Genomic DNA, 23,247 nt, shown 5'->3' on the forward strand with positions numbered 1-23,247 from the left:
AAGGATATAGTTTGAATGCTTCAACTGTAAGTTTATAAATCATTTAATGTGTCAAGACAAATGGAAGTCGTTAAAATTGCAGTTGTATAAGGGATTGTTATTTTGACCGGAGTGTAATTGAAATTAGTAAGATTTTGGAATGCAGAAATAAAGTAAATCATCAAACCATCAATTCTAGCACGTGGGGGGCACCTAAATTGTATAATTTGGCATCTGAATGATTGGTGTAAGTAATTGTATTATAATTTGGCATTGTTATAATGAGGCTCTTATTGGGCTATTGTAATTGAACACTAACAAAAATGATTATCATACAGCCATGTGACTCATTTCATATAGACTCATACGAAAGGGACTTCATAGTCTATGGGAATTTGTGGCCTTCCATTTGCTGCAAGAATCCCCTATGCTGGTTGGGGCTGATGGAAGCTGGAGCCCAAACATCCACTTTCAGTGTGACAGCTGAAAGGCTGCAGCAATGCAGGAAACCTTCTGGTGCTGCACATCTCAGATAAGTGGATATATAAAAAAGGTAAAGGTAAAGGACCCCTGACAGCTAAGTCCAGTCACAGACAACTCTGGGGTTGTGGTGCTCATCTCGCTTTACTGGCCGAGGGAGCCAGCGTTTGTCCGCAGACAGTTTTTCCGGGTCATGTGGCCAGGATAACTAAGCCGCTTCTGGTGAAACCAGAGCAGTGCCCGGAAATGCCATTTACCTTCCCATCAGAGTGGTACCTATTTATTTACTCGCACTGACGTGCTTTGAATTGCTAGGTTGGCAGGAGCTGGGACCGAGCAACGGGAGCTCACCCTGTCACGGGGATTCAAACCGCCGACCTTCTGATCGGCAAGCCCAAGAGGCTCAGTGGTTTAGACCACAGCGCTACCCGCGTTGGATATAGAATCATAGAATTTGTAGAGTTGCAAGGGACGACGAGGGTCATCCATCCCAACCCCCTGCAATGCAGGAATATGTTGTCCAATATGGGACTCAAACGCACGACCCTAACATTAAGAGTCTTACGCTCTACCGACTGAGCTATGGAGCCTCTGCTTCAACATGGGTAATGAAGGAGAGTCCGCCACTGATGCAGTGAGTTCCACACAGCCCCTATGTCAACAGTGAGCCGCTGTCAATGACGTTCACAGAAATAGTCAGCCTTGCACTAAGGAATGCAAGTGAAGAGCCTGTTGATTGTTCTGTGACATTACACTTTCTACAGCAATCTGCTGAACAACTGGCTATTCAAAGTCTGCCTCAAAGCGACAGATACTGAAGGCCTCTTCCTACCTTCAAGAACACAGGTATGTTTTCCGAAGGCATGTGATCTATTTTTTTAGATACGTATAAGCATCATGTTGGGTCTGTCAAACAGCTGTTTGGGGGGCAGTGAAGAAGCTGCTTTTTGAAAACAGTCATACCTTGGTTTTCAAACAGCTTAGTTCCTGGAAGTGAGTGTTCCGATTTGTGAACTATTTTTAGAAGCCAAACATCCAACGGGGTTTCTGTGGCTTCTGGTTGGCTGCAGGAGCTTCCTTCAGCCAATCAGAAGCCACAATTTGGTTTTTGAACATTTTGGAAGTCGAACGGCCTTCCAGAACAGATTCCGTTTGACTTCCAAGGAACAACTGTATATCCTTCTGCAAGAGATGCCTGAATTACAGTTTTGTTATTATATCATATCTCCTCCCTGTTCTCTCTAATCCAGGCTAAACGTACCCAACTCTCTCAACCGTTCCTCCTTTGATATTACCCTATTTGTGACTTTTGAGGGGGAACTGCCCGACATTTAAAAGCAGAGTGAGAAGTGACTTGTGAGTCACACATCTCTTATTTGTTCTCTGAACGGCCCTGTGAATCAGCTACTTGGCTGCAATTTGGGCCACTGACCTTCCTACAGACTATTTTGAGAGCCTCCTTTTTTTATTTGATTAGAAGAAGAAAAGAGCCGCAACGTGGTCACTGAATTTTTCCCACTCAGGGCAACACAAAATGTTCTTTGTGCATCAGATTATTGTAGTTTGGCGTTAGTCATATTTTCCAGCAGGTGGCTGCATAGACTCACTGTTCTGTAATCCAAGTCATACATAATTACTCTTACTAATGGCACATGTTACTCTGTGTGTGTGACTAACTTATATATTTATTACATTTCTGTACCCCCATTTCCTCCAAGGAGGTGTGCACATAGTTCTCTCTCCTTTCTCATTTTATGTTCTCAATAACCCTGCCTGGAACTAAGGAGAGAGAAGAAGAAGAAGAAGAAGAAGAAGAAGAAGAAGAAGAAGAAGAAGAAGAAGAAGAAGAGAAGAGTTTGGATTTGATATCCCGCTTTATCACTACCCGAAGGAGTCTCAAAGCAGCTAACATTCTCCTTTCCCTTCCTCCCCCACAACAAACACTCTGTGAGGTAAGTGGGGCTGAGAGACTTCAGAGAAGTGTGACTGGCCCAAGGTCACCCAGCAGCTGCATGTGGAGGAGCAGAGACGTGAACCCGGTTCACCAGATTACGAGACTACTGCTCTTAACCACTATACCACACTGGCTCTCAAGCACAATTTTGGGGAGGTTAATAATCCAAAGTTAAGAGAGCTCAACCTTGGGAGAGCACCACGTTGGCTACTGCAAGGAGCTTCTAATGAGGCTCCATTGGGAAGCAGGAGCATTTTTTTTCTGAAATGGGCCTCCTTGGAGGAGATATCAGTTCCAATATTCGGGATGAGAAGCCCGATTGAAGAGAGCAGTCAAGGTGTGTCTCTCCCCCTAACATCTGCACAGGGTGAAGTGTGTGAAAGTGGGGAGGGGAAAGAGAGGGAGAAGGAGAAAACACTCCCTAAGCCCCCATAAATAGGTCAAAGAAGAGCTTATTTCTTCCAGGCTTTATTTCTCTCACAAAGGCTGTGACAAAACCAAATTCTCACAGATAATAAAGATGATCGCTTCTTCCCTACTGAACTCTGGCTGGGAGCTCCCAAGTAGTAGCAGCAGCAGCAGCAGTAATTATAATAATAATAATTTCTTATTTATACCCCGCCCATCTGACTGGGTTTCCCCAGCCACTCTGGGCAGCTCCCAACAGAATATTAAAAGCACGATAAAACATCAAACATTAAAAACTTCCCTAAACAGGGCTGCCTTCAGATGTCTTTTAAAAGTCAGATAGTTGTTGACTTCCTTGACATCTGATGGGAGGGTAGGTGCCACTACTGAGAAGGCCCTCTGCCTGGTTCCCTGTAACCTCACTTCTCACTGTGAGGGAACTACCAGAAGGCTCTCGGCGCTGGACCTCAGTGTCCACACTGAACAATGGGGTGGAGATGCTCCTTCAGGTATACTGGGCCGAGGCCGTTTAGGGCTTTAAAGGTCAGCACCAACACTTTTGATTTGTGCTTGGAAATGTACTGGGGCCCAAGGTCTTTCAGGACCAGTGTTATATGGTCTTGCCGGCCACTCCTAGTCACCAATCTAGCTGCCACATTTTGGATTAATTGTAGTGTCTGGGTCACCTTCAAATGATGTACAGGTGGTACATGACTCCAAATAAACTAGCTAAGATATATAAAAATCTAGTGGCGCCAGCCCTGTGGAACGTCCTCCCATCAGATGTCAAGGAAATAAACAACTATCTGACTTTTAGAAGACATCTGAAGGCAGCCCTATTTAAAGGTAAAGGTAAAGGTACGCCCGCCTATACGGGCCAGTCGTGTCCAACTCTAGGGTTGTGCGCCCATCTCACTTAAGAGGCCGGGGGCCAGCGCTGTCCGGAGACACTTCCAGGTCACATCACCAGCATGACGAAGCTGCTCTGGTGAGCCGGCACTAGCGCAGCACACGGAAACGCCGTTTACCTTCCCGCTATAAGCGGTACGTATTTATCTACTTGCACTTAGGGGTGCTTTCAAACTGCTAGGTGGGCAGGAGCTGGGACCGAAAGATGGGAGCTCACCCCGCTGCGGGGATTCAAAGCGCCGACCATGCGATCGGCAAGCCCTAGGCACTGAGGTTTTACCCACAGCGCCACCCGCGTCCCACAGCCCTGTTTAGGGGTTTTTTAATATTTGATGTTTTATCGTGTTTTTAATATTCTGTTGGGAGCCACACAGAGTGGCTGGGGAAACCCAGCCAGATGGGTAGGGCAGAAATTAGCCAAGATGGTAAGCTTTGGAATTGCCAGAGGGGAGAGGATTGGAATGGAATCTGAGGCTGCCTGTAGCTATTGGAACTGATGGTTGTCACATGTACCTAAAGCCCCAGATGCTGTGGACACTTGTTCATAAGTCCAAGAAATAATATTTTGTGCATGTGGTTATTGCATAAAAAAGATAATTGTGAACCACTGCAGTTCTTCAAAATATCACCTTCACTTGCTGTGCCTCACTCTTCCATGCAGGGTGTATATAAAAAAAAAATACTTAAAAATCTCCCACTGGCATCTAGGGTTAATAGAGTTCTGTCCTCCATTAGGACAGTTTTTGGGAGGTTAATAATCCAAAGTTATGGCAACGCCTTTCTGTTACTACCCAATTCTGTTGCTACAGTTGAGCGACAGACTGTTGTCATACTACATCTGTTTAATTCTGAGGGTAATTTGAAAGATAATTCAACAGTACTAAGTGCCTCAAGCCTTCTGAGAATTAAATCACTTTAAATGAACATAATTGTAAGATATTCTTATTCAACAGTGAAACGCATGTGGCAGCTGAAAAGTGGAGTGCAAAAATTAATGCATCAGACACAATTTTCAGTGTTTCACTTCAAACAGAAAATTCATCTCAGAAGTCATTAAAATTAAGAAAATATTAGCTGAGCATGTATTTCCAACTCAATCCCCATCATTGTATTAGAAGGATAATATTTCTGCAACAGAATGAAGCTTCTAGTTAGGTTTTTTTATTCTTTAATGAACTTACCATATGCATCTCCATCAAGATGCCTGTTCAAGAAAATGCTTGTATCCAATTTCTAACATATTAGAGTTCTAGTGTCCCTTCCTTTTTAAAACTATTGATGATTGATGTTTCCACACATCAATAGCTACTTTTAAATTCTGGCTGTGAACTGGTGGTTTAACTTTATGCCCTAAGCCTGTACCATTTTAAGGACTTTTTTCTCCTTCATTGCGGTGTTTGGAGGAATGAAACAGCCAAACAGTGAAATTGCCGTGGATGGAGAGAGATCAGGCAACTTGGAGTGAACTCAGAGGAAAAAAGCTATCAAATCTCTGGTGCTTTACTTGGGAAAAGAATTGTAGAAGCATAAAGGGAAGAATTTCTAAAATATAAGGATGGAAAACCATGGCAAACATAACAGGAAATGGGAACTGAAGAGCTAGGTGCAAATTAATGGCTATATAACAAGAACTATGGAATAATATCTCAATATATTTGAATAATATCTCAATATATGATCACAGCAGAGAGATTCCTATGAGGACAAAGACAGAAATATTTATTATTGTTTAATATGGAGACATGGTTGTTGAAGTTACTGGAGGCAAAGGTGATACGTTCAATTAGAGGAAAAAACATTGCTGACCTTTATTAATAATAATAATTAGAGAACTACTTTTGGACTTTTTGTGTGAAAAGGAAACAGAACGAATTTGTTTCGGGAACAATGAAGAAGTGAATTAAAATTGACAATACCTTGTTTTTTGACTCAAAACTCATCCTTAAAAATTCCTGTGCAAATAAATATATATAAAATGAAGAGGTTGTTTACGAATTCAGTAGCTAAAATAGGACATTAAACAGGAACAAGAAGCAATTATCAGAAGTGTACAAAATTGCTAGAGATGGAATTTTGACCAATGGGCTTGTTATACAAAGATGCCACCAACGGCTGGGGATCTAAAATTCGTAAGCTCGGCAATGTTCCTATCTGCCTCCTATATTTTTCTTCCAGTTTTGGAATCTAGCACATATATGGAAAGCACGTCTTCAGTCAAATTCTTCCTCCTGGTTAGATACGTGTCTGAGATTAGTTCAACAAAAAATAAGGTTGGCACTCTATTGGCCTCCTGAAGGTTTAAGGTTCGGTGGCCAAAAATACTGCTGGAGTCAACGATGATGCAACGGGTAAGGAGTTCTCTGGTAAGAATTAGGTAGCCTAGTATGTTAGGCAAGAGTGGTTCCATTATCCCAACAGTGTAGTTAAGAGCTCAGCAATAAGTACCAATGTCCTATAAGTCAAGAATTCAGACATTAGTGACCAAAGAAGTGGGCACTAAAGCACCTTCAAAACATTTTCAGAAAACATCTCAATGCATATGGGATGGGCAAAATTGTGGAAACCTTTTGGGAAAAGTGTATTTCCAAGGTTTGATGGCTCATAATACAATGACAAACCTAGACAGAATCTTAAAAAGCAGAGACATCACCTTGCCAACAAAGGTCTGTATAGTTAAAGCTATGGTTTTCCCAGTAGTGATGTATGGAAGTGAAAGCTGGAACATAAAGAAGGCTGATCGCCAAGGAATTGATGCTTTTGAATTATGGTGCTGGAGGAGACTCTTAAGAGTCCCATGGACTGCAAGAAGATCAAACCTCTCCATTCTGAAGGAAATTAGCCCTGAGTGCTCACTGGAAGGACAGATCCTGAAGCTGAGGCTCCAATACTTTGGCCACCTCATGAGAAGAGAAGACTCCCTGGAAAAGACCCTGATGTTGGGAAAGATGGAGGGCACAAGGAGAAGGGGACGACAGAAGACGAGATGGTTGGACAGTGTTCTTGAAGCTACCAGCATGAGTTTGACCAAACTGCGGGAGGCGGTGGAAGACAGAAGTGCCTGGCGTGCTCTGGTCCATGGGGTCATGAAGAGTCGGACACGATTAAACGACTAAACAACAACAACACATAATTGGCTCTCTAAACATTCATGCTCATTGGCTACATTCAAATGAAGAAAAGCTACTGCATATCAACCTAAGCAAGTTGTGCTTCCTTTTTCTGGTTATTTGGCTATAACTTTTGATAGAATACAGATAATTGAACACACTTTGTTGCACTGCATTCTTCATTAAGTTATCTTTCCACTGATATATAATTTTATGTTATTACTCCCCAGAAAGTGGTGTTATGAGTAATCAAACCTCAGAAATACACTTTCCCCAAAAGGTTTCCACAATTTTGGCCACTAGTGTATTTATTGCATTGTAAAGCTATTGAGATGTCCTCAGGTTGTGTCCTGTTAGTGTGCTCTATGGATGGGAGGCTCTTTGACCCAGTGGATTCTTCCATCAGCAGAACACGGATCTTCAACCATTCCCCTCCTTTCCCATCATCCCTAACCCAGATCTGTTCCAGAGGTTTGAAGGATCCTTCGGAACAGCATGGAAGGTGGCACAAGATCATCACTGAAGATCGCCTTAGTCCCCATTCCTCTGGTGGAAGGCTCCACCAAATGAGATAATTTTCAGTCGACAGAGGGGCACTGCTTGGATGCAAAACATTCATTTAAAATGAATGAATGAATGAATGAATTGGTCTCCCATTCTGGACTCTGGGCATACAATTCTCTTTGTGCCACCATGTCAATGCTCATAAATAAGAAAACGGGTGCATAGGAAGAGAAAGTTCTTAAATTCAACTGCATTACAGTATCGAAGGTCATCAACGCATTTAATAAACTAAATAAACTTCACTTTTATTTGTATGATTTATTGATATTCTCCAACTCGCATTTATATTAACAAGCAAGAGAGCCTCTCATCGTTTACCTACCAGTGCATAGCAAATTTCAAGAGATAAACTGGAAACCAGTTAAGCAGTTCCTGTTACTAAGACAGGCTGCAGATTGCAATGGTGCGCTTCACGTAACCCAAACGTACTTTGCAAAGGCACAGTTTATTATGGTAAAACATGGCAGAATGGAAATGAGAATTTCCACATTTACAGTGTATTTTTTTTCTTTTTACAACATCTTACAAATTAATCAAATATTTATGTGCTGCTTTGTTAGATAGTCCATGTGATGGATTTACAGCCTAGAACTACAATGTATATGTAGCTACATTATAATACAATTCAGGGAATATTTATATTACAGAATGTATGAAATGTATGGCTATGAAATGTTTGGACCAGTATTTATCAACATATCAAAGCATACAAATCCCAATCCCAATAAAATATTACAAAGCATAATGTAAACGGTTAAGTTATATAGGCATTCTTTTCAAAGATCCAAATGCTACAATAAAAAACCCATATAAAATGTAACAAAACATAAATTACATTTCAAAGTCTGTACATGATTCATCTCACAAAAAAAGCATCAAACATGTATCCACACATTCTATACAATATTGCTTATTTTGGTCTTTAAAGATCTACAATCTCTAAAAAAGTTCTTTTTAAAAAGAAAAACAAAGGAGGGTATGTGTTTTTCTAGCACCTTTTAAACTAAATTCAAAATGAGTTTAAAATTCTTATTGATCAACACAATCAATAATATGTGCTAATGTATTTCTGAGCCCTTTATCAAGATTTGACCACAACAGGCAAAAGAGGTTGGCTTATTCAGTTAGTGCAAAGCCTACCAGGTCACTTCTTCTGGTTAGAAAAATATATTTGCTGCTAAAACATGTTATACTTCCATTCCTTTATAATGGAAATCAATTCACTTCTTCAGCGGGGGGGGGGGGGATGCAATGCTCAGTCACTACCTGTCATTCTGCTTTCTTACCTGAATTTCTTACCTATATTTCAAATCTAGAAGAATATTCTTACCTGTCTCTTCTTACCTATATTTGAATAACCCCCCTGCAAATCAATTCTATCAAGAAGACAAAGATTCTGTTTGTGGGATGTCCCTTATACCTTGAACACTTTTCCACATGCAGAACAACCCTGTGTGTTATTGTTGACCAACTCTCTCTTTTTTTTGGTTACGGATTTTACCAGAATTCCTTAAAAAAAAAAAATACAATCAGAGTTCAAGATATACATGATGTGCAATGCATTTCCACTTTCTGTTGCACAGCAACAGTATATTATAAAAGCAGCCTCCCTGCAAAAACTGCAATCAACCCTAGATTCAGAAACAGCAATTCCCAATCTTCATATTTTGCATACATCTGCCGGAAAGAAACATGATATGTCATTATTGTTGCCTCTCAGGTGGTTTTGGATTATACTGTGTGTAAAAGTCCAAAGGGGGTGGGGGACACATTGATTATGCAAGTCAAAAGGACAACAGTCCCCAGTGGACTGAAGACGTGCCCCATTTTGTCTTTGTAGTAAGGCAACATCTCTAGGCTTCTGTCTGGAATTCTGCCTCGTCCATCTGAAGAGTGTCATTATCACCCAATAATTCTGTTTCGGGCACTGAGCCCTCTTCCTCCTCCTCTTCCTGGACCAGACTCTGAGCAACATCTTCTGTGGCGTGTGCATCATCTGCACCTTCAGACAGCAGAGCAGCCCTGTCCGCCACCGAGGCATTGGAGGGAGCGGTTGTTACGTATCCCGTGCTTGTGGAACCACTGCCACTGTGATGGGATCCTGGTTTTGGAATCATCTGAGGAGCCATCTGCTGAGGAGCCATGTGCATCGGGATCTGCACGGGATAAAAATTGGGCAAATAAGCTCCATAGGCCGGCATCGGTTGGTAACCATTGACGGGAATGTAGAGTTGAGGTGGTGGAACCATCGGCCGTATCTGTCCTTTCATTGGGATGAACTGTGGCTGAGGGAAAGCTTGAGCTTTCTGTTTTGGTCCAACATACCTAGTGTTGCTGACATTGCTAACAGGGCTTGTGCTGAGGGAACTGGTTTGCGTGGTGTTGCTCGCCCCAGACGTTTGTGCTGAGCTGTTGTAATTCGACAAGTTCCCCCAGCTTCTCAGCCTGTTGTGGATGTCTTTGAATCTTGGCCTTCGGTTGGGAAATTCGTTCCAACATTCCAACATCAGCGAGTACATCCACGCAGGGCAGTCGTCGGGACACGGCAAAAACTGCCTGTTTCTTATCATCTCGATGACATCTTGGTTGGAATAGCCACAGTAAGGCTGCAGGCCGTAGCTGAAGATCTCCCACAATACCACTCCATAGGACCAGATGTCGGAATCAATGGAAAACTTGCCATACATGATTGCCTCGGGGGACATCCACCGTATAGGCAGCGGAGCATTCCCCATGAGTTTGTAGTAGTCAGCAGAATAGACTTCCCTGAAAAGGCCCAAGTCGGATATTCTCACACTGAGTTTGTCGAACACCAATACATTTCTAGTGGCTAAATCTTTGTGGACGACGTGATGGCTTGACAGGTATTCCATCCCTGCCGCTATCTGAGTCACAATGTGGAAAAAATCTGCTGGCTCCAATGTGGACTTCACGGTCTTGTCATCATCAGTGCTGCCGACGTCAGAATGAGGGGATCTCATAACCAAAAACTCATGCAGGTCGCTATGGGAACAGTAGCTAAAAATCATACTGATGGGCTGCTCTTTCGTCACTATTCCCAGTAAACAAACAATATTTGGGTGCTGTAACCTTGACCTCATCATCGCTTCATGTTTAAATTCTTCCCGGAGGGCTAAGTCGGCTTTATCCTTGAGGGTTTTGATGGCAACTGTCTGCGTCTGCTCGCCTGGCGTTGTACCAAACAGGTGACCCTTATAAACTTTCCCAAACTTCTCCTCGCCCAGCTCCTCCATGAACCTCACCGTGGAGAGACTGATCTCTTTCAGCTTAGTCTGAAAATAAAACATACCCAAAATCATTCTCTTAATGGTTTCATTCAAAATCAAAGGAAAATGTTTATTTTTGAAGAAACATTCACAACCTTTTTATTGATAATAAGCAGCTAAATAGTTTGAGGATCTATACAACTGTGTAACATGCAGAAAACAGCATTTTTAGAGAAATCAAAGACTGGAACTGAGGGAAGTCAGGGGGTGGGGGTGGGTGGGTTCTGTGGGGGGAGGGAGGGGGAAGGAGGAAAAATGGGGGGGAGAAATAAGGATGATATGTTTCTGGATAATATGTTTTGTTTTAATTTTGAATAAAAAAGTTAAAAAAAATCAAAGAGAAATATTGCAAATTATTAGGTGGTTCTCACAAGAAGAAAGCTATGGATCAAAGTTTACATTCAACTTATGTTTATACTCAAAGGGATCTCATTTGTTTTACAAACTCACATCCAGGACAAAATACTTCATGTTTGAGTATTTCAATAGTCTTAAAGCAGCAAGTAAAAGAAAGTGCCATGCGTTTATCAACAGGATTATCTCAGTGGCTTATGATTTTCCTCATGTTTTAGGAAGTGTTACCTTTTAACACAATGGCCTTTTTGCTGACCCTAAAAGTCACAGGAACTGGCATCATTTCCACTTCAATATCTCATAATTGAAGATTTTCAATTCACTGGGCATGTGAATGGCTTGTGGAAACAGGCTTGAGTCCAATGGTGGTTGTGTGCTATCTGAAAATTACCGTGCACACAGATGGGGAACTTGAATTTCACTAATCCCACTCCCAACTTAATCTAGCCCGCTATGTCCCCAAGAAAGCTGCTCCTGATTTTTGAGGGAGCCTCTGGAACAGTGGAGGATAAAAGCTGGGGAACCTGCAGCCCACTAGATCAGGCTTCCTCAACCTTGGCCCTCCAGATGTTTTTGGCCTACAACTCCCATGATCCCTAGCTAGCAGGACCAGTGGTCAGGGATGATAGGAAGTGTAGTCTCAAAATATCTGGAGGGCCAAGGCTGAGGAAGCCTGCTCTAGATATTGTCAAACTACAACTCCCTTCATCACTGAAAATTGGCCATGCTGGGACTGTTGTACCACCTTAAGGACCCATCACTGGTGTAAGATACGGCATTGAGGGCTGCAGATGGTAAGGGGAGGATTGGCAAAAATTGAGTTTCTTGCCTTGTGCAAGGAGATGCTTCCTGTCACTGTAAAGCTACCACTGGATAAAACCTGGTGTCTTTTTTTTCTTGTTTAAATGGTACCTGTTTGTGCTGATTAATGAGAGGCATTTCCATATCCTGGCTAGGAGATGCCATCAGCTGGCGACGCTGAGGAGTAGTAGCAGATGTCTTCTGCTTGTTCCTGCACATACACACCAAGAAGAAAAGGCAGGCAATAACCAGAGGAATTGCTATGCTGGGTACCAGGATGTAGAGGATCCCCATCTTGCTGTTGTCACGTGGACCTGTTTAGGTTTTGAAAAAAATCACGTTTTCAGGAGGAGTCTTAAACATTCACACGTAATGGAAATAAGTGCATGCACACAACCAACACCAAGAGATTAAACTTCAGCACATGCACCCGCACATGGAAACCCAATGGTAAACCCAATCATAATATTGCATTAATTGCCAACAGATTTCAAATTCCTAAGAGTAAGGGGTGAATATGGCCCAAGAGAAGTTGAAATGCAAAATAAATACAAGCTACATGGATCCAACCAGCACTCACTGGTCATGCATAGATAACACTCTATAACTGAACTTTCTGAATACACAAATAACAATGCTTTACAGTCACACCTTGGAAGTCGAACGGAATCCGTTACAGAAGTCCGTTCGACTTCCAAAACTTTCAGAAACCAAAGCGCAGCTTTTGATTGGCTGCAGGATATTCCTACAGCCAATTGGAAGCCGCAAAAGCCCTGTTGGACATTCAGGTTCCAAAGAACGTTCGCAAACCGGAACACTCACTTTCGGGTTTGTGACGTTTGGGAGCCAAAGCGTTCGAGTACCAAAGCGTTCGGGATCCAAGGTACGACTGCATTTCTGTTTGAAAGGATGCAATCCTATGGCACTTACCTGGGAATAGGTCCAACTGAATACATTGGGGTTTCCTTCCAAGGAAATACACCAAGATTGTGCCGCATTGTCAGGGTGTGGCCCAACAGCCACTCATACGGGCCACTTCTAATAAGGCACACCAGCCTTGCTAGAAGCCTGCAAACTTTTTTACTAGTATATTTGGGGTAGGCAACCTTTTCCCATCAGCCCACTGCATTTCTTTACTGGGCATGGAGAAGGGGGCTTTCTTCCACTCATGGCCTGCTTTGTCCCTTAGAGACAGCCCCCTCACTTGCCTATGGCCCCAGGTGAGTGCTTAAATAAAAAAGGTAAAAGGTAAAGGACCCCTGGACAGTTAAGTCCAGTCAAAGGCGACTATGGGGCTGCGACACTTATCTCGCTTTCAGGCCAAGGGAGCTGGTGTTTGTCCACAGACAGCTTTCTGGGTTATGTGGCCAGCAGTGTGCGATGGCACACTGTGATGGAAACCAGAGCGCACGGAAATGCCATTTAGCTTCCCGCCACAGCGGTACCTATTTATCTACTTGCACTGGTGTGCTTTTGAGCTGCTAGGTTGGCAGGAGAGCAATGGGAGCTCACTCCGTTGCGGGGATTCGAACCGCCGACCTTCTGATCGGCAAGCCCAAGAGACTCAGTGGTATAGGACTCTGACGCACATAGAATTCATGCTCCCAGGAGAGTTGCTTCATTCATTTGAACAGAAAATGCGGCAGCTTCACATGCACATCAACATATCCAAAGAGACTATCACATTGGAATGAATAAGGCAGAATTCAGAGTATCCCCAACAAATATTCATAGATAAAATAAACAAATGTTTCAACTAGCAATTATATATTTGTACAGTTAAATTTTATATAGCCTTTGCCCTCCTATGTAACTTTCCAGTTGGATCACTTACTGACTAATTTCTGACTAAATTATAATAAAAGTAATTCAAGGTCTGAAGTAAGAAGTGCTCTTTAGGAAAAATCTGTAAAACCAACAGGACCTTGACTAATATATCTGTTCAGCAGAGTCATGCAACAGAGTCTAGTTTTAATATTTATAGCCTACTTATATGTAAGAACCATAAAAGCAGTTCACAGGAAAATGCAACAGGACAAAAATGCAAAGTTAAAAGCAACAAATCAGTAACAATAAAATGGAAGCAATTAATATATTAATACAAGATTAATAATTCAGGGAGAAGAAGTATTCAACAACATGATCCCATTGGGATTTTTGCTTTGTTTTAACTATTTATTTCATGCTTTTATGCTGTATTTTTATCTTGTGAACCGCCCCGAGATCTTTGGATAAAGGGCGATATATCAATTTAATGAATAATAATAATTTCCCAGCTGTTATCTGAAGTAGTACCACCCAGGAAGGCCTCTTGCATCCTTTTGCTGAGTGTGAAGCTCTGTCCTTTAGGACCATTTAGTGTGACACAAGAATGAATTACTGGCACATGTACAAAGCACTCATTTGCATGTTGAATTTTTAGCCTATGCTCTCAAACTCTCAGATATGAAATTTGGCACACTACAGAGAACATTTTCTGAAGAGAGTTTATAGTGCAAACCATCAATCACAACCCAGTTCACACATTATGTTAAACCATAGTTTAGTGTTACAAAAATGGGTCTTCTTTCTTCCATGTCCTCTCTCCTCCCTTTGTTACTTGCTGAAGAGAAGGGAGTGGGATAATCTGCTTAGTTATGACTGGCTAGTGTTTCTTATTATATCTGCACTGCAAGGCTGGTCAGTCATAAACCACAGTTTCAGCCTGCTTTTTCAATAAACCGTTGTTTAAACTAAATACAAATTGCCCTTGTCAGATGTAACAACCAACTGCAATTAGTTTAAAAATGGACATAGATGCTCTCAATCCATTCCTTGCAGCTGTGATTGAGGAGTGAGGAGTGCACAAGCCCAAGGAGCACTGAAGCTCATTCCTGTAAAAAAGGTAAAGGTAAAGGACCCCTGGATGGTTAAGTCCAGTCAAAGGTGACTATGGGGTTGTGGTGCTCATCTTGCTTTCAGGCCGAGGGAGCTGCTGTTTGTCCACAGACAGCTTTCTGGGTCATGTGGCCAGCATGACTAATCCACTTCTGGCACAACGGAACACCGTGATGGAAACCAGAGCGCACGGAAATGTCGTTTGTGGTACCTATTCACTGTATTTTTCACTCTATAAGACACACTTTTTCCCTCCTAAAAAGTAAGGGGAAATGTGTGTGCATCTTATGGAGCGAATGCAGGCTGCGCAGCTATCCCAGAAGCCAGAATAGCAAGAGGGATCGCAGCGCAACGCTCCCTCTTGCTGTTCTAGCTTCTGGCTTAGCCCCTCTGTCCCTTCCCCCACCTCCCGGAAAAGCCCGCAAGAGCTGCACTCTCTTTAAATAGCCGCACGGAGCATGTGTGTGGCTCTTGGGGGCTTTTCCCTCCTCGGGGAAAAGCCTGCAAGCGCCGCACACGCGCTCCACGCGGCTCGTGAAAGGGAGCGCTGAGCAGAGCCTGGGATGCATACAGGCTCTGCTCAGTGCTCCCTTTAAAGAATATTTTTTTCCTTGCATTCCCCCTCTAAAAACTAGGTGCATCTTATGGTCAGGTGCGTCTTATGGAGCAAAAAATACGGTATCTACCTGCACTGGCGTGCTTTCGAACTGCTAGGTTGGCAGAAGCTGGGACAGAGCAATGGGAGCTCACCCCACTGTGGGGACTCAAACTGCCAACCTTATGATTGGCAAGTCCAAGAGGCTCTGTGGTTTTGACCACAATGCCACCCACACCCTGTACATTACAAGTACAATCTACATAATCTTGACCAAGGACTCCTGACAAACGTTCACCCAATAATAGGTAAGATCATTAGATAAAACTGCAAACCTGAAAGATTAGTCTTGCTTTCTTCAAACCCAAGAACAGCAGCAGTACAAGCCATAAATTACATGCACTTAAATCCCCCTGGCTTCAATGTTGACAAACAAACAATGCATTAATACGAAATGGTGCAACGAAAAGGCCTTTGATTTGCTTTACAACTATTTTTTTCTACAAACACTCTAGAAGCAGGGAAGAAAAATAATACATACTACAAGAAGGTACTTCACACAGTTCCATGCGTACGTTTTTGTTTTGCGTAAAACACCAGGGACCTTCCATCTGGCTTCCAGGATTGCGACAGTATGCGTGTCCCCCTCCAAGTTCTGGAAACTCTGTGCTTGACAAGTGATGGGGATGAGGATGCTGAGAGTCCCAATACTGGCAATGGTGGCCTGACTTTGTGACACTGATGGTGCCTCTATAATCTGCTCCAGAGCCATTGTAACACTGGTGATCTGCAAGAAGTAGTTTGGCAGAAGATGATTAACACAAAGCAATCCTCCCCTTGCAAAACAGTTTCCTATGTCTAGTAAATCTGTTATTTTGCTGACCTCTGTGTCAGGAAAAGGCAAACTCCCACTGTGGTGCAGTGCAGAAATGTATGCATCATCACTTCTTAGCAAACTCATCTGCTTCAACATGACTTAAGCCTCTTTTTTATAGAACAGCTTCACCTAAGATTAACTAACTGATCCAAAAGTGAAAGATGGGTGAAAAGGCTTACTCTTGCAATAACAAACAAGAATAACCGAATATGTATGACTTTCCCATCAGCTAGACTATGCTATATGAATAAATTAATATATGAAACGTGGACCACATATAAACGCCATCTCCAACTCCTCGAACGATTCCATCAGTGGTGTCTCCAGAAAATTTACACATCACTTGGGAGACAGGCGAACCAATGCCAGCGTACTGGAAGAAGCAAAGATCACCAGTGTGGAAGCAATGATTTTCAACGTCAACTTCATTGGACTGGTTATGTTGTGTGGATGCCTGATTATCATCTTCCAAAGCTACTACTCTATTCTGAACTTAAAAATGGAAAATGTAATGCTGGTGGTCAACAAAAGAGGTTTAAAGACTCTCTCAAGGCAAATCTTTAAAAATGTAGTATAAACACCAACAACTAGAAAACACTGGCCTGCGAGTGCTCCAGTTGGAGAATGGCCTTTACCAAAGGTGTCATGGGCTTTGAAGATGCTCAAACTCAGGACGAAAGGGAGAAAAATACTAAGAGGAAGGCCCATTTGGCAAACGCTCACCATGATCAACTTCTGCCCTGAAACCTATGTCCCCACTGTGGAAGGACGTGTGGATCCAGAACTGGCCTCCACAGTTACTTACGGACTCACTGTTTAAACTGTGTTTATGAACGATAATCTTACTCAGCTACGAGTGATCGCCAAAGAAGAAAAAGATGAATAAAGCAGCAATTCAGAAACCAAATAGGTCACGGCATGAAGGCCAACAAACCAATATCTGAACCACATAACTCCCACCAAAATTTGCACCCCATCTTTAAACTGCTGTTCCCCACCCCCTGCTTAGCCTCCTCTGCTCCTGTTAAAAAATTCTTTTCCTTGTTCTTTCCCTGCAACTTTCTAATCCTCAGCCCTGTTTTTTATTTTTATCCTGTATCTGGTTTTGCTTCACTTCCATAAACACAACTGTACCAGTTTCATAATATTTATGTATCCCATTAAAAATTGCTCCAGTTGCACAAGGTGATCTGTACTGGCCTGCTGCCTCAGGCGTGTCATTTTGTGAGTAGAGAAATTCCCTTTCCAGAGATGTCAATGCTTCCCTTTTCCAGCAGACTTATTCCACTGTGGATTCTTAACACCTCAAGCACTTCACAACAGCACAAAGGTTGTGCCATAGCACTGTGTATACATTGCATCTTACTGAAAACAATGAAGCTGGAAAAGGTTAGTATGCAGGAGGGCAGCCTTTTCTAACAGGGAGGTCTGGCAGTATCTCAGGTGCCTGGGGCAGAATCCGCATTCCTCTGGCAACAACCCTTTACATCATACAGAGAGAAGCAGGAAAGAATGATTTGACATCTGCTGTTCCTCTTTCTCACCAGCGCACTTCACTCCCCTTCCAAGTACGCCCCAAGCAGCCGAGAAAGAGAGAACATGAAATTCAGCACATCGCTTTTGCTTTGCAGAGGAATGCACATTTAAAGCATTACAATGGAATGAAACAACTCTTGCTAATTCTGCAAGAGAGATTTCGGATTTCTCTTGCAAAAACACTGCATTGAAATGCAGTTCTTCTCTTGTATTCCTCTATTGTTTTACAGTCGTTGTTAGATCCTTTCAGATCAGAACAGAAAGACAGGATGCCAAATCTAGGTATGTTTTTCATCAGAGAAAACTTCACCATCCATCTTGCCTCCTGTGCCCAATCCAATGCATTGGTTTTTGGATGCCTAACTGCTTGCTCTCAAAGCCTAAGCAAAGCTTACTTGCTAATTTAGACCTGAAAAGCAAAAGAGGGGCAGCCAACATTATCCTACCACCAGTAGCTGAAAAATATTTAAAATGTAAAAACAGGAGACCAACAAAACTGTCCCATTAGTGCAAGTATGTCTGCCTGCACAATGGGACTTCCTCTCCCATCCTTCTCTGCCCTCACCAATCTTTTCCAGGCATTTGAGAATTCCCAGAACAAAATGGCGGATGGGGCAGGGATGGGAATCCAAAAGGGAAAGGAAAGCTCTTTTTGCAGAAGTCCTTGCACTAACGGGACATCATGATTAGATGCAACCCATACTTTGTAGCACAGTAGTAAAATGTACTTGCCCCAGAAGTCTAAACAATGTCATGTATCTTGTGACACATTAAAGGTAGAGTGAGGAAGCGGGGGCCCAAGCGCCACATAGCCTACTTTCATGCAAGCTTCGGCCTAGTTTCAAACCTCTTGACAGCTTTTTCCTCTCACTTTTTCCTATAATTTTTATTAATTTTTCTGTTTTACATTTTAGAATATTCATTTAAACAACCTTAAAATACCAGTGACTTCCCTTCTTCTCTTTCCATTGCTTTGAGTATCTCAAGGTCATGCCGAGCCAGGAGAGATAAATTCCTGTGCTCAGCGATCTGCTCTCCATCTCTCACTTTCGTTTTTACCTCGTGTGTCTGAAGTCTTTTTCGGAAGTTTTGTAACAAGCCTTTGCCTTTTAGTAAAAGTTTTTCTTTCGGACCTTTGACTCTGCATGCTCTTTCTGTTTATTTACCGCAAGACACTGTCCATCAGGATCATTTAGTCCAACCCCCTTGCAATGCAGGAATATGCAGCTGTTCCTTACAGGGTTTGAACCTGCAACCTTGGCATCATGAGCACCACATTCTAACCAACTGAGCTTCCCAGGCTGCAATGGGTAATTTAATATGTTAATTAACTCATTCATCCCTTTTAAACCCAATGCTTAAATGTATAAAGCCAATTATTTGATTTTGATAGGTAAAGGTAAAGGGACCCCTGACCATTAGGTCCAGTCGTGGCAGACTCTGGGGTTGCAGCGCTCATCTTGCTTTATTGGCCGAGGGAGCCGGTGTACAGCTTCTGGGTCATGTGGCCAGCATGACTAAGCCGCTTCTGGCGAACCAGAGCAGTGCACAGAAACGCCGTTTACCTTCCCGCCAGAGTGGTACCTATTTATCTACTTGCACTTTGACATGCTTTCGAACTGCTAGGTTGGCAGGAGCAGGGACCGAAGAACGAGAGCTCACCCCATCACGGGGATTCGAACAGCCAACCTCCTGATCAGCAAGTCCTAGGCTCTGTGGTTTAACCCACAGCTCCACCTGCGTCCCTGTTGATTTTGATACATTTACACAAAAGAAAAAGCAAGAAAGATAACTTACACCTGTTGAGCCGATCTACAGGTATTCCGATCCTTATGCAGTTGGCAGCCTCCAGGGTTTCTGGCAGTGGCAGGTCTTCACATTTGGGTGGCTGGAGTTGCATCAGAATGAGCGGATTAGATCTAGCAATGTTGTATTCCTGCCTACAGAGGTCATTCTCCAGAACTTCACACTCATCCCGACAGAGCTCCCTTGGCTTAGGTGTCCGAGCGCGCTCGTCGCAGAGAGGAAACACAAAGTGGCAGAAAGACGGGATGGCAAACTGGGAGCACTGATCCGATAAATGGGTGGATGTGCCAATCATGGTAAATGCAGCTGGAGAGAAAGGCAAGGCAAACATTAAGATACTCAGTTCAGGCAAAAAATGAGACACAACACATTATGATTGATCTCCTACAACTGAAACAACTTCAAAGCAGGCTACCAAATTAAAAGCATTAATAAAAGAACTGAGAACATACTATGCTAGATACATAGGCATCTCATGTAACCAAAGTAGATATTTTGACATTGCCGCATTCACAGAGTACAAGAGGACTCATCTGCGCTGCAAATTCCAGACTGATTTCTCTCTCAGATGCAGAATTTTCAAAACTTTCATAATCACGAATATTCCCAGAGTTCTTTGGTGCGAGAGGTGGTGGTCAAAGCAGTATAATCTGGTTCATGTTGTTACAAAGCCCTTTGCAATGGCCGAGTGTGTCTGATCGCACCTATATTGTGGTGTATATAATATGATCGCCTGAGTTTCACAATGTTAGTCACTTAAAAAAGCACCCACCAACAGACCACCCACCCCTTGGCAATTTTTCCTTTTCCCTATGTTTGGGATGTACAGTGGAACCTCGGTTTTTGAGCGTCTCGGAAGTCAAATGTTTTGGAACCCGAATGCTGAAAACCTGGAAATAATTGCTTCTGTTTTCAAATGCGGCCCGGGAGTCGAATGGCTTCCACTGCGTGTTTTTCCATTTTCTCAATGGAAATTGCCGACAGTCCTTCGTGCCTCGGTTGTTGAACATTTCGGAAGTATATCTTCCAGTCTTCTGGAACAGATTACGTTCGACAACTTAGGTTCCACTGTATCTGGTCAGCCACCTCTGCATTTTGAGGCATCTTTGCATTGTCTCCCTTTGATGAGTGACCATCTGATGAGGCTCTTGACATATCAGGATTGTGAAAGGAAAGCTTCACATTATCTTACTGGTTCCAAGCAGAGATGCTCAAACCTGTCTGGAAGTCGCACCCTGTATTCTGCCATCAAATCCCAGATGTGCTGGGGTTAGAGGTACTCACTGAGTGATGAGATAAAGCCCACAATGAACATGATCAAAGACATGTTGTTCCACAGTATAGCCTCACATGTTTCACTGCTGAGCCCTGGCACAGGAAGCGAGCCCCATGACTAAGCCCCAGTGAGGTCTGCCTCAACTCATGCTTTGTTTTGTTTTTAAATCACTATGCTGGATAAATGTGTAACATACATTTTCCACTCCTGAAGCTGAAACACGCACAGCACAATTTGGAAAGAAGAAAAAACACTGGATGGAAATGTAACAATACATTTTTGGCTGATACACAAGCTAAGTAGAAAATAATATTGAAAAGTTCAATTGCATTGTTTGTCATAGGTTGTATGTCAGGCATAGGCAAACGCCGGCCCTCCAGATGTTTTGGAACTACAATTCCCATCATCCCTAGCTAACAGGACCAGTGGTCAGGGATGATGGGAATTGTAGTCTCAAAACATCTGGAGAGCCGGAGTTTGCCTATGCCTGTTGTATGTCATAATCACAGAGTTGAAACTGCCCCTCTCCCAGCTTTTCCAGCAACTGCTGCTTAAATGCTGACATTTATCACTTGAATTTTCTTCGATATTTAAAAGTTAGGGAAATAAAAGACGTATCACAGGTGTGATACATGAAACAGGTCCCACCTACATATAGGTAGATTTCCACTTTCCCAAATGTTCTATAGCTTTCAGCTCATGCCAAATCTGCATGTCCTGCCAATGCAAATTGTGACAAGCAAGGAAATGACAGAATAATGAAATTACTTAGTGCCCCAAGAAATTGCCACCTTCCCTTCCTAATGCGTAGGCTGTTCCTTCCCATTGGCACAGTTCACACTACATGTTTATCATAACATATTCATTTGTTTGGCCTTTTACTCAAAAGCTGGGCTCACACCATAACCATAAAGCACATTTGAAGCATATTCTGTCCCTCAAAGAATTATGGGCACTGTAGTTTGTTAATGGTTGCTGGGAATGGTCACTCTGTGAGGGGAAAACTACAGTGCCCAGAATTCTTTGAGGGAAAGTGTTTGCTCTCAAGTTACAGCGTGTACATTGCCTAGGACTAGAAATAATTGTTTCAAATACACTGTCAATTTTAAACTGGTTATCAGATCTTGCACAAAAGCACATACAAGCACGTGTGTGTACTTACTGAACACACACACATAGGTGCTCACACACTATTACAAACACATCTCTGCATGTGAAGGCAGCTCTCTGGCAGGCGGCTATGCTGTGGAGCAGGAAAAAGCCTTCTGCCCCACTCTCAAAATGGAACAAAATGGAAACTAACTAAAAAGGTAAAGGGGCCCTTGACCATTAGGTCCAGTCATGACCGACTCTGGGGTTGCGGCGCTCATCTCACTTTATTGGCCGAGGGAGCCGGTGTACAGCTTCCGGGTCATGTGGACAGCATGACTAAGCCACTTCTGGCGAACCAGAGTAGCACTTGGAAACGCTGTTTACCTTCCCGCTAGAGCGGTACCTATTTATCTACTTGACTTTGACGTGCTTTCAAACTGCTAGGTTGGCAAGAAGGCAAGTCCTAGGCTCTGTGGTTTAACCCACAGCACCACCCGCATCGCAACTCTCCCCTGGGTACTTTCATAAAATCATAGAATCTTAGAGTTGGAAGGAACGCCAACAAGAGTCATCTACTCCAGCCCCCTGCAATGCAGGAATCTCAGCTAAAGCATCCATGACAGATGGCCATCCAACCTCTGTTTAAAACCCCCCAAGGAAGGAGAGTCCACCACCTCTTGTGGGAGTCTGTTCCCCCGCCAAACAGCTCTTACTGTCAGAATGTTTTTCCAGATGTTTAGTGGGAATCTTATTTCTTGCAACTTGAAGCCATTGGTTCGAGTCCTACCTTCCAGAGCAGGAGAGAACAAGCATGTTCCCTCTTCCATGTGGCAACCCTTAAGATATTTGAAGATAGCTATCATATCTCCTCTTTTCCAAGCTCAACATACTCAGCTCCTTCAACCGTTCCTCATAAGGCTTGGTTTCCAGACCCTTGATCATCTTGGTCACCCTCCTCTGCACACGTTCCAGCTTGTCAACATCCTTCTTAAATTGCGGTGGCCAGAACTGGACGCAGTATTCCAAGTGTGGTCTGACTAAGGCAGAATAGAGTGGTACTATCACAGTGGTACACCTGGCTACGTTTTTCTGGGTTACAAACAGTTTTAACCTGGAAGTGAGTGTTCCAAGCTCTTGGAGGCCTCGCCACTAGCCGGATCCAAGCCTGGACATCCGCGGGGCCTGTGGAGGCTCTGCAACTGGGCTCCAGCCGCGAGAGCTCTCGGAAGCCTTCACAACTGCCTGGAGCCAGGCCCCGACATCCGCAGGATGCCCAGCAGGTCACACCCCAGCCCCAAAGTTAGGTAAGGAACACTTACCTAATGAAGACCAAGAAAACAAAGGT

At 43.1% G+C, this 23,247-nt stretch overlaps 1 protein-coding gene and 1 long non-coding RNA gene across 2 annotated transcripts in view; one reads left to right on the top strand and one right to left on the bottom strand.

Annotated features, from left to right (window-relative positions):
• The first annotated feature begins 2,667 nt into the window (after positions 1-2,667).
• On the top strand, positions 2,668-7,643 carry LOC310688544. Its single transcript, XR_014517025.1, has 2 exons — positions 2,668-2,750; positions 7,296-7,643. It is a non-coding gene; the product is annotated as an uncharacterized lncRNA (long non-coding RNA).
• A 1-nt stretch (position 7,644) lies between these two features.
• Positions 7,645-23,247, bottom strand: part of ROR2 (receptor tyrosine kinase like orphan receptor 2) — a 156,989-nt gene continuing 141,386 nt past the window's right edge. The window contains exons 6-9 of the mRNA XM_083464823.1: positions 19,526-19,840; positions 15,857-16,102; positions 11,955-12,157; positions 7,645-10,694 (exon numbers count right to left, since the gene is read on the bottom strand). Coding sequence (XP_083320949.1) covers positions 9,255-10,694; positions 11,955-12,157; positions 15,857-16,102; positions 19,526-19,840 — 2,204 coding nt within the window. The 3' untranslated portion in view covers positions 7,645-9,254. The remainder of the gene's footprint in view (positions 10,695-11,954; positions 12,158-15,856; positions 16,103-19,525; positions 19,841-23,247) is intronic.

Source organism: Podarcis liolepis, assembly GCF_965112155.1.
Source record: "Podarcis liolepis genome assembly, chromosome: 11".
Lineage (NCBI taxonomy): Eukaryota > Metazoa > Chordata > Lepidosauria > Squamata > Lacertidae > Podarcis > Podarcis liolepis.